The sequence below is a fragment of the Oncorhynchus mykiss genome, chromosome 23 (genome assembly GCF_013265735.2).
Source record: "Oncorhynchus mykiss isolate Arlee chromosome 23, USDA_OmykA_1.1, whole genome shotgun sequence".
In the NCBI taxonomy this organism is placed as follows: domain Eukaryota; kingdom Metazoa; phylum Chordata; class Actinopteri; order Salmoniformes; family Salmonidae; genus Oncorhynchus; species Oncorhynchus mykiss.
In genome coordinates, this window is record NC_048587.1 from 35,127,669 (window position 1) to 35,139,948 (window position 12,280).

The following is a 12,280-nucleotide window of genomic DNA, read 5'->3' on the forward strand; positions in this document are numbered from 1 at the left end:
GTGGACTGGAGGCAGGGCATGAAAGGGATAACGAATCCAGTTGTTTGTGTCATCTGTTTTGGGAAAGTAACTGCGTAATTGATCCCCCAATTGACTCAGGTGCTTCGTTATATCACATTTTAAACGGTCTGTAAGCTTGAGTTCATTTGCACACAAAAAAACATACAATGATGAAAATACCTGTGTGTTGTCCTTGTTAATGCAGCTCCAACTTCTTGATCATAGCCTCAATTTTGTCCCACACATTGAATATAGTTGCGGAGAGTCCCTGTAATCCTAGATTCAGATCATTCAGGCGAGAAAAAACATCACCCAGATAGGCCAGTCGTGGGAGAAACTCGTAATCATGCAAGCGGTCAGACAAGTGCAAATTACGGTCAGTAAAGACCATGGCGTCGGGAGCAACTGCTTACATGTGCGTTACCACTCCACTATGTCTCCCTGTCATGGCTTTTGCGCCATCAGCACAGATACCAACACATCTTGACCACAAGTCCATTTGATGTCACAAAGCTGTCCAGTACTTTAAAAATATCCTCTCCTGTTGTCCTGGTTTCCAGTGGTTTTCAGAAGAGGATGTCTTCTTTAATTGACTCCTCCTATAAACGTAACGGACATATACCAGGAGCTGGGCCTGGCCGCCACATCTGTTGACTCATCCAGCTGTAACGCATAGAATTCACTGGCTTGTATGCGAAGCAGTAATTTTTTTCAAAACATCTGCAATGTCACTGATGCATCATGAAACAGTTGTTTGATGAAGTCATTGTCTGTACAGTTTTTTGGGGGCCTTTTCCCCCAGCATTGTCCCAGCCATATCCACAGCAGCAGGAAGAATTAAGTCCTCCACAACAGTATGGGGCTTGCCTGTCCTAACCACTCCGTAGCTCACCATATAAGACTCTTCCAGCCCCTTCTTATTAATGGTATCTGTTGCTTTAATACATGACTTACTATTCGAAAGTCATCTTAATTCTTTCTAAAAAAAACCTTGTGGCTTATTTTTCACATTGGCATGTTTTGTTTCCAAATGCGCAAGAGTGAAGGTTTCATCGAGTTATGAGGTAGTACTTTTGCACATATAACACACTGTGGCTGAGGAAAGGCACTACTCCTAATATAATTGAACCCCAAATCAATGTAGTTCTCATCATATTTGCGCCTCTTCAATGGTCCAACGTCTGTTGTTCGTGCTTTCCCAGGTAAGGGGGCAGTAGCTCTTAGACTGCATCAGATTCACAACTGTCAGTGTCCATGCTAGCTGGCCTAACAACAAATGTAGAATTACTGATGCTAGCATTGGATGTGCTCGTGGAAGCAGAACAACTTGTGTCGTCGACAGGTGCAGGTGTAGTACTGCTGGTAGTAGCAGTACTACCAGTAGAGCTGGTCTCTCTATGGATGCGGGTCTTAATTTTTTTAAACCATTTATCTATTTTCGGGCAATTGGAATGAGCAGCAGCTACATTTGGCTACATACTGATCGTTTGTGGAATTCCCGTGAGAGATTAGCGGTTCATTTGATTGGATGTTAATTATTTGACTGGGCTACCTGTATTTGACATTGTGTTGTTATTTCGCTGAACACTAGATGGTTTAATTTTATTTTTGGCAGTGAAACGAGACTACTCAGGCGAGAAGAAAACATCACGAAAATGTATAGCCCTGTTGGAAAATAGAAATGGACTGTTTGAAAATGTGAATAATAATAATAATATATATATTTTTAAATGTGAATTACATTTTTATTTGGCGTACCACCGACCGAATTGCAAGTACCCAAGTTTGGGAATACCTGCAGTAGATGATGGAACATTGCTATCGGGACTGGCTTCCATTCAGCCACGAGCATTAGTGAGGTCAGGCACTGATGTTGGCCGATTAGGTCTGGCTCGCAGTCGGCGTTCCAATTCATCCCCAAGTTTTTGGATGAGGTTGTCAGAGCTCTGTGCAGGCCAGTCAAGTTCTTCCACACCGATCTCGACAAAACATTTATTTTATGAACTTCGCTTTGTGCGTAGGGGCATTGTCATACTGAAACAGGAAAGGGCCTTCCCCAAACTGTTGCCACAAAGTTGGAAGCACAGAATTGTCTAGAATGTCATTGTATTCTGTAGCGTTAAGATTTCCCTTCACTGGAACTATGGGGCCTAGGCCGAACCATGAAAAACAGCCCCAGACCATTATTCCTCCTCCACCTAACTTTACAGTTGGCACTATGCATTGGGGCAGGTAGCGTTTTCCTGTCACCTGTGAAACACAGATTCATCCGTCGGACTGCCAGATGGTGAAGCGTGATTCATCACTCCAGAGAATGCGTTTCCACTGCTTCAATGGCGGTGAGCTTTACATCACTCCAACCGACGCTTGGCATTGATATGATATTTGTGCACATAAAGATGTAGGAAAATTAATCTCATGTAGGCAAATACAATTTTGTTCCCTGTGTTAACCCTCCTGCTGTGTTCTGGTCGAATTGGACCGATTTACAAGTTCTCTCTCTAAAAAAATGTAGTTAATTAAATCTGATTGGAACTTCTCAAAGTCAGGGGCGTGGTTGACAGTGCGCACCTCATCTCTGCTGTCACATCCAACCTGGATCGATATTTGTTTTTAATCCCAGTCTGAGCTAATTTTTTCTGATTTCCCAGTTGTCTTGAACGCACAAAGTCGGAAGTCGTAGATTTCCCAGTTCTGTGTTGGTAGTTGTTTTGAACACGGCATTAATGCTCAGAGGGAGACAGCAGGATATTCCCTTTTGAGTCAGGAATCAAAACTCCACCGTAGTGAACTGTGAATACATTCGGTCACATGACAGCTCGAACAGCTGTTTAATTTCACTTACCGGCATGTCAATCCAGGAACACAGTCAAATGGATTGGGAAGTAGGTCCCAAAGTGATTTTCCAACTGTTTGAGGTAAGCAGTCATCACTCGTGTGGGACTCTTACTGATGCTGTTTTCTGTTAGTAACATTCACAGCTGAGGGAAGGGGGCATGCTTTCCTTTTGAAAGACTCCAATAAGAATGACTTCCTCTGAATCCACTGTTTTGGTCACTCATCTATAGAATGTTTTTGTATTTCCCTTGCATGCTTGTGTTTAGTTTCCCAAATATGAATGTTACATAGGCAAGGAGACAAATTTTATTTTCATTACAAAAAAAGTCAACCAAGTATTTTTACATCCGTTGTAAATTGACAACAGTTCTGCTTTCAATGCGGAAAAAGCTTTCCAACGCTCCCCTCTCGAAAACACCAAGCCTCGGTATGAAATAGAACACTATCTTGCGTTGATCCCATATCTCCACTTAGTTTTGCGAACAGGCTTGCGCGCAGTGGATGTAGTTTACGCTTCGAACACACCGATAGCGTCATTGCATTTTGGTATACCAGAATTACATTCATTTCCAATGAAACACTGTTTTTGTTGCCTTGCAGCATTGCGTTTCAGAGGCAGTTGCAGTGCGCTTGGTGTGGTGCATACGTTGGATTTATCGAACTGTATGCGTAGACGGCTTGACAGAAATTGTAAATGTGGAACTTTTGTTGCATACTATTTTGCGCGAAATCACTGTCGATGTGTACAATGGAAGTTACCTGCTGCAGTATATCTCAAGAGTTCTGCGCTCTGCTCTTTTGCTGCTAGTTGCTCTCATTGTATCATACAATGCACCTGTATGGCAGAGGGAGACACATTCATAACTAGAGTGCAGAGGCCTGCCCGCCGTCCTGCTATAGATGGAATCTGTTTTTCGTCATTCTAGCCACACAGCACACTGAACATCCCCTGTGTCATTTCATGCTTGGGAATCGTGAGACAGAAAAATACGTCATCGTGAATAGCATCCGCTGACAGCGGACAAAAGTCAATGCATGGGCATCTCGGCCCTCACAGCTAACGTCAATTTGGCGAGCATAATTTGGGGTGTTTGAGTTGTTTAGTCAATTTCCTCTTGATTGTTAGCAATAGTATGAATTATTTGTTTAACAATGTTATCTGACAAAGGTATTGATGTGAGTTTCTGTACCTCTGCACTCCACACATAGTTTTCACCATATCAATTGAGACCGGTAAGTCTCTGCAATAGTGTGTGGTTTCATAGCGTAGCCATTCCATAGCCCAGTTCGCGAACCAGGGACCCTCTGCACACATCAACAACAGTCACCCACAATCGCTCCACAAAAGCCGCGGCCCTTGCAGAGCAAGGGGAACTACTACTTCAAGGTCTCAGAGCAAGTGAAGTCACCAATTGAAACACTATTTAGCGCGCACCACCGCTAACTAAGCTAGCGTTTCACATCCGTTACAGGTGCAAGAGGGAAGTTCCTAATGGTGCTGAAACCTCCTATTCTCAACTACCGAGAATGGGCGCATATCCGTCTATAAACCAAAGACTGTAAAAAAAAATATGAACACAGCCTACCTATCGCTCGTGTAATTTATTTGGCCCGGTCAGAATCAGCTGCCAAGGGCTGCTTGAATGCAGCGGGCGATTATGTTGTTTCTTTGCGTTTCGGTCTTGCACCCGTATACTGGGGTGATGTCCACGTAAATTTGTCAACATATTTGAGGCGTTGGCAATTGCATAGGCTTTTCTCCTTGAGTGTGGCGACATACTGTTAACGTTTTATCCACAACTCTCTGTCCGTCGCCGTTGTATTCGACTGGGAAGCCAAAACATTCCCAAACTGGATATTTAAACAATGATGGAAGATCCTCAAATTCTGGTTGATCGACCCCACCACTTGCATAACTAGTTCCCGGCTGCGCCTCACAAAAGGACAGTTTGAAATGCGCCAATTAAGATTTTAATTTTGATTGCAACGTGCACATAGACTCTAGTTGTTTTAACGGAATAGCCTGAAAAGTTGTTTTCAGCTCAGATTTACTCAAGAGGTATAGGCCTACAATGCAGCATAGGCATAGCCTAAAGGCCTAGTGTTTTTATTTTGTATTTATTTAGGTTCACAGTGTGGACCGAACCGAGGTACCCATACCTACATGTGTGATTACACCCCTACAAAATCACATTGCATATTTGAATATGAATGAGTGGGTATTAATAAGTGCAATGCTTCAAGTAATCAAATGTTCAAGTTCCAGTTGTGTGGTCCAGATTTAAGACCATGGTTAGTTGATGAGTTGAGTCAGGTGTGTTGCATCCTGCCTGATGTGTTTAACCCTAACCATGTGCCCTTCACCTGATCCATGTTGTCTATCTGATGTATAGGCTAACTCTTTTCTTTGTCCCAGGTACGCAATGGCCTTGTACAACCAGCATGTCTGCCCTGTGGATAACTGGTACGTAGCTAAATCATACCCTATTCATGTTAAAGTGTAACTGACAGCCTTTGAACTACTTTGCAGATATGAAACAAACAGACAATCATATCAGTCAAAAATATAATGATGTTATAAAACCAACATTATAAGAGGTTTTAAAAATGGGTTATATTTGACTTAACATTTCATGACATACAGTAAGGAATTGTTGGAAGAATTGACGGATGCAGTTCAATGCATGATTAATATAATTCACCAATACATTTCTTGGTAGTCCAAAAAAGATTGCTATCAGGTTGTAAATCAGTTTCAATGACTCAATATTTTGGACAAAAACTGATGAATGTAACTAAGGCTGGGAATGTCAATACAATAAAACTACCAGGGGCAATGATCACAAGTCAGTCATAACGTGGCTAATCGGCTAGCATATCTATTTATATAGCAAGCTAAAAACACAGAGCCTAACGTTAGCTATATAGCTAGCTAGGAGGATGTCATGTCATCGGAGGAGTGGGTGAGTGGCTGACTTAGCTACACAGCTAAAGATGTCATTTGGTGTGCCAGAGCTCAGAATAACTGGTCAATTTAAGAACTCGTAACACCCGCTGAATGTGACCGGTGTCAGGCAAAAAAAGGCAAAAAAATAAATAATAATAGTAAAAGTTCCCAAATGTAAGAGGACTCCTGTGGTATTTACATATTTGCAGTAATCCATTTCTAATGTTCTAAATTTGCGCTGTTGCAACTGCCTGTAAACACACACTCAAGTTCAAAGTGAATGATGACAAGCCCTTGTGGCAAATGGCTTGTTTGCATAAAGGCCTACTGTAGCTCTGATTGGCTATGTTAACCAGCTAAAGTTATAACCAGTTATTAAACTGGAACTGACAGCATTTTAGCAACAGTTAACCCACTGTTCCCTGGGCGCCAGAGACGTGGCTGCGGATTAATGCAGCCCTCCGCACGCACCTCTCTGACTCAGAGGGGTTGGGTTGAACACAGTTGAACGCATTCAGTCGTACAACTGACTAGGTATCCCCCTTTCCCCTTAAAATTGAAATCCTTGAATGGGCGGCCTAACCATTTTTTCCCCCGGGCTGCCTATGTAAAAAAACAGATATAGATATTTTTATTTGATTTTAGAAACACATTTTTGGGATGGAAAAACACTTTCAGTGTAAACTCAAACGATTAAAACCAGATATAAAGTATGCAGAAAAGATCATGGAGCTACAGGATATGTTTTTTATAATACGCCCCCTGCCCCTACACCACCTAAGCCCCTTTTTGATCCAGGGCAAACCCTGTTTAGGCTACAAATAGAAACTCTATAGCACTCACGGCCATTGTCCCTATAATGTGACACCACACCTGTTTCTGGGGCTAGTAGGTGCAGACACTGACCTACAGCATTCAGTATGTCTAAAGGGAATGCTAGAAAAACATGAATGACAACTTTATTGAGAGCAGGTGGAATAACACTCCAAGTACCATTGTATTGTCTCACTCTGTGGTGGTAGAACCAATAATATACAACATTGATGCTAATATTTACCTCCGGTCAAACACACCAGTATAATGTTGCTGGTCTTGTGAGAATTCAAACTGTACCACACAGAGGGAGGTGCATTCCTCTGTGTGTGTGGGTTTATATGGCGTGGGAGTAGCTGTGGTTCACCAGAGTATTTCTGGGTGATGTGAAAACCACACGTGTGTAACATGTGTGTAATGTGTGTGTGTGACAATGTGTGTGCACCGTGACATACTGTCCTTAGTGATGATGTTTAACTGTCTTTGACTCACTCCCAAAGTCTTCCACCATACTGGGTGTGTGTGGGGTTGTCAAAACTGTCTTCCATGTAACTTCACTTCCAGACTAGTATTTCCATAACAGGACTATTGCAGTAGAGAAACAGTCTGCTATTACACACTAGACTGTTCCACAGTGTTACAATTACAAGGCCTGACATGATTTTTAAAACAATGTACTCATCAAAACATTCCCCCTCCTGTGTGTGTGTGTGTGCGCACATTTTATTTGTCTAGGCTGTATAACCAGTCATGTGAGGAGGAGCTTTATCTACAGAGTGGACCAACTTTGTGCTGTACTCTGGACAATGTTCCTCTCATCAGGTTAGTCTAATCACTCACTTACTCGCCATGTTGTGCTGCCTCCATGTTGTGCTGCCTCCATGCTGTGCTGCCTCCATGCTGTGCTGCCTCCATGCTGTGCTGCTTCCATGCTGTGCTGCTTCCATGCTGTGCTGCCTCCATGCTGTGCTGCTTCCATGCTGTGCTGCTTCCATGCTGTGCTGCTTCCATGTTGTGCTGCCTCCATGCTGTGCTTTCTCCATGTTGTGCTGCCGCCATGCTGTGCTGCTGCCATGTTGTGTTGATACGATGTTGTTGTCATGTTGTGTTGCTGCCATGCTATGTTGTTGTCTTAGGTCTCGCTTTATGTAGTGTTGTCTCTTGTCATGATGTGGGTTTTGTGGCATTGTAAATAAGAATTTGCTCTTAACTGACTTGCCTAGTTAAATAAAAAAAATACAAAATAAATCACTCAGTGAATTTAGAAAAAGTAAAACAAGTGCTCATATCAAATGGCACCCTATTCCCTATATATTTATTTTAATTTAATCTTTATTTAACTAGGCAAGTCCCTAACCTGGACAATTGTGCGCCGACTCCCGATCACGGCTGGTTGTGTGCCCGGGATCAAACCAGGGTCTGTAGTGAAGCCTCTAGAACTGAGATGCATTGCCTCAGACCTCTGCGCCACTCGGGGGCCCCCAAGGGGCCCCCAAATAATGCACCACCTTTGGTCAAATGTAGTGCACTAAATGGTAAATAGGTTGCCGTTTGGGATGGTCACAGCACACAAACTCTAAGCTCTATTTGACATCGTTTAGGACGTGGCTGAGGTGTACTCATGACCAGCTCGGAAACCAGATTGCATAGCGGAGAAGGTATGGTGGGATTCGAAATGGTCGGTAATCTGTTTGTTAATTTGGCTTTTGAAGACCTTAGAAAGGCAGGGTAGGATAGATATAGGTATGTAGCAGTTTGGGTCTTCAATCTTGAAGAGAGGGATGACCGCGGCAGCTATCCAATCTTTGGGGATCTCAGACGATACGAAAGAGGTTGAACAGGCTAGTAATAGGGGTTGCAACAATTTTGGTGGATCATTTTAGAAAGGGAGGGTCCAGATTGTCTAGCCCAGCTGATTTGTAGGGGTCCAGATTTTGCAGCTCTTTCAGAATATACAGTGCCTTGCGAAAGTATTCGGCCCCCTTGAACTTTGCGACCTTTTGCCACATTTCAGGCTTCAAACATAAAGATATAAAACTGTATTTTTTTTGTGAAGAATCAACAACAAGTGGGACACAATCATGAAGTGGAACAACATTTATTGGATATTTCAAACTTTTTTAACAAATCAAAAACTGAAAAATTGGGCGTGCAAAATTATTCAGCCCCCTTAAGTTAATACTTTGTAGCGCCACCTTTTGCTGCGATTTTAGCTGTAAGTCGCTTGGGGTATGTCTATCAGTTTTGCACATCGAGAGACTGACATTTTTTCCCATTCCTCCTTGCAAAACAGCTCGAGCTCAGTGAGGTTGGATGGAGAGCATTTGTGAACAGCAGTTTTCAGTTCTTTCCACAGATTCTCGATTGGATTCAGGTCTGGACTTTGACTTGGCCATTCTAACACCTGGATATGTTTATTTTTGAACCATTCCATTGTAGATTTTGCTTTATGTTTTGGATCATTGTCTTGTTGGAAGACAAATCTCCGTCCCAGTCTCAGGTCTTTTGCAGACTCCATCAGGTTTTCTTCCAGAATGGTCCTGTATTTGGCTCCATCCATCTTCCCATCAATTTTAACCATCTTCCCTGTCCCTGCTGAAGAAAAGCAGGCCCAAACCATGATGCTGCCACCACCATGTTTGACAGTGGGGATGGTGTGTTCAGGGTGATGAGCTGTGTTGCTTTTACGCCAAACAACGTTTTGCATTGTTGCCAAAAAGTTCAATTTTGGTTTCATCTGACCAGAGCACCTTCTTCCACTTGTTTGGTGTGTCTCCCAGGTGGCTTGTGGCAAACTTTGAACGACACTTTTTATGGATATCTTTAAGAAATGGCTTTCTTCTTGCCACTCTTCCATAAAGGCCAGATTTGTGCAATATACGACTGATTGTTGTCCTATGGACAGAGTCTCCCACCTCAGCTGTAGATCTCTGCAGTTCATCCAGAGTGATCATGGGCCTCTTGGCTGCATCTCTTATCAGTCTTCTCCTTGTATGAGCTGAAAGTTTAGCGGGACGGCCAGGTCTTGGTAGATTTGCAGTGGTCTGATACTCCTTCCATTTCAATATTATGGCTTGCACAGTGCTCCTTGGGATGTTTAAAGCTTGGAAAATCGTTTTGTATCCAAATCCGGCTTTAAACTTCATCACAACAGTATCTCGGACCTGCCTGGTGTGTTCCTTGTTCTTCATGATGCTCTCTGCGCTTTTGACGGACCTCTGAGACTATCACAGTGCAGGTGCATTTATACGGAGACTTGATTACACACAGGTGGATTGTATTTATCATCATTAGTCATTTAGGTCAACATTGGATCATTCAGAGATCCTCACTGAACTTCTGGAGAGAGTTTGCTGCACTGAAAGTAAAGGGGCTGAATAATTTTGCATGCCCAATTCTTCAGTTTTTGATTTGTTAAAAAAGTTTGAAATATCCAATAAATGTCGTTCCACTTCATGATTGTGTCCCACTTGTTGTTGATTCTTCACAAAAAAATACAGTTTTATATCTTTATGTTTGAAGCCTGAAATGTGGCAAAAGGTTGCAAAGTTCAAGGGGGGCGAATACTTTCGCAAGGCACTGTAAGATATCTGAATTAGAAGTGGGGGATGCTTGGGCAAGTTGCTGTGGGGGGTGTAGGGCTGTTGACCGGGGTAGGGGTAACCAGGTGGAAAGCATGGCCAGCCATAGAAAAATGCTTGTTGAAATTCTCAATTATTGCAGATTTATCAGTGGTGAGTGTTTCCTAGCCTCAGAGCATAGGGCAGCTGGGAAGAGGTGCTCTTATTCTCCATGGACTTTACAGTGTCCCAGAACTTTTTGGAGTTTGTGCTACAGGATGCAAATTTCTGTTTGAAAAAGCTAGCCTTAGCTTTCCTAACTGCCTGTGTATATTGGTTCCTAACTTCCCTGAAAAGTTACATATCGCGTGGGCTATTCGATGCTAATGCAGTATGCCACAGGATGTTTTTGTGCTGGTCAAATCAAATCAAATTTATTTATATAGCCCTTCGTACATCAGCTGATATCTCAAAGTGCTGTACAGAAACCCAGCCTAAAACCCCAAACAGCAAGCAATGCAGGTGTAGAAGCACGGTGGCTAGGAAAAACTCCCTAGAAAGGCCAAAACCTAAGAAGAAACCTAGAGAGGAACCAGGCTATGTGGGGTGGCCAGTCCTCTTCTGGCTGTGCCGGGTGGAGATTATAACAGAACATGGCCAAGATGTTCATAAATGACCAGCATGGTCGAATAATAATAAGGCAGAACAGTTGAAACTGGAGCAGCAGCACGGTCAGGTGGACTGGGGAACAGCAAGGAGTCATCAGGTCAGGTATTCCTGGGGCATGGTCCTAGGGCTCAGGTCCTCCGAGAGAGAGAAAGAAAGAGAGAATTAGAGAGAGCATATGTGGGGTGGCCAGTCCTCTTCTGGCTGTGCCGGGTGGAGATTATAACAGAACATGGCCAAGATGTTCAAATGTTCATAAATGACCAGCATGGTCGAATAATAATAAGGCAGAACAGTTGAAACTGGAGCAGCAGCACGGCCAGGTGGACTGGGGACAGCAAGGAGTCATCATGTCAGGTAGTCCTGGGGCATGGTCCTAGGGCTCAGGTCCTCCGAGAGAGAGAAAGAAAGAAAGAAGTAGAGAATTAGAGAACGCACACTTAGATTCACACAGGACACCGAATAGGACAGGAGAAGTACTCCAGATATAACAAACTGACCCTAGCCCCCCGACACATAAACTACTGCAGCATAAATACTGGAGGCTGAGACAGGAGGGGTCAGGAGACATTGTGGCCCCATCCGAGGACACCCCCTTGCTGGTCAAGGGCAGTCAGGTCTGGAGTGAACCAGGGGTTATATCTGTTCCTGGTTCTAAATTTTTTTGAATGGGGCATGCTTATTTAAGATGGTGAGGAAGGCACTTTTCAAGAATAACCAGGCATCCTCTACTGACGGAATGAGGTCAATTTCCTTCCAGGATACCCGGACCAGGTCGATTAGAAAGGCCTGCTCGCTGAAGTGTTTTAGGGAGCGTTTGACAGTGATGAGGGGTGGTCGTTTGACCGCAGACCCGTTACGGATGCAGGCAATGAGGCAGTGATCGCTGAGATCCTGGTTGAAGACAGCAGAGGTGTATTTGGAGGGCAGGTTGGTTAGGATGATATCTATGAGGGTGCCCGTGTTTACAGATTTGGGGTTGTACCTGGTAGGTTCATTGATAATTTGTGTGAGATTGAGGGCATCAAGTTTAGATTGTAGGATGGCCGGGGTGTTAAGCATGTCCCAGTTTAGATCACCTAACAGCGCGAGCTCTGAGGAAAGATGGGGGGCAATAAATTCACATATGGTGTCCAGGGCACAGCTGGGAGCAGAAGGTGGTCTATAGCAAGCGGCAACTGTGAGTGACTTGTTTCTGGAAAGGTGGATTTTTAGCACAAATTGTTTGGGCACAGACCTGTATAGTAAGACAGAACTCTGCAGGCTATCTCTGCAGTAGATTGCAACACCGCCCCCTTTGGCAGCTCTATCTTATATGAAAATGTTATAGTTAAGGATGGACATTTTTGTGTTTTTGATGTTCTTTCTAAGCCAGGACTCAGACATAGCTAGGATATATTATGTCCCAGAGAAAGTGCTGTCAATGTAAGTAACCTAATCTATGTTCTTTTAACTG

At 43.4% G+C, this 12,280-nt stretch overlaps 1 protein-coding gene across 1 annotated transcript in view; it reads left to right on the forward strand.

The window, feature by feature from the left end:
* LOC110502650 (transmembrane protein 150A) overlaps positions 1–12,280 on the forward strand; it is a 79,575-nt gene that overhangs the window by 12,222 nt on the left and 55,073 nt on the right. Inside the window, exons 3-4 of the mRNA XM_036960328.1 lie at positions 5,255–5,302; positions 7,334–7,420. Coding sequence (XP_036816223.1) covers positions 5,255–5,302; positions 7,334–7,420 — 135 coding nt within the window. The remainder of the gene's footprint in view (positions 1–5,254; positions 5,303–7,333; positions 7,421–12,280) is intronic.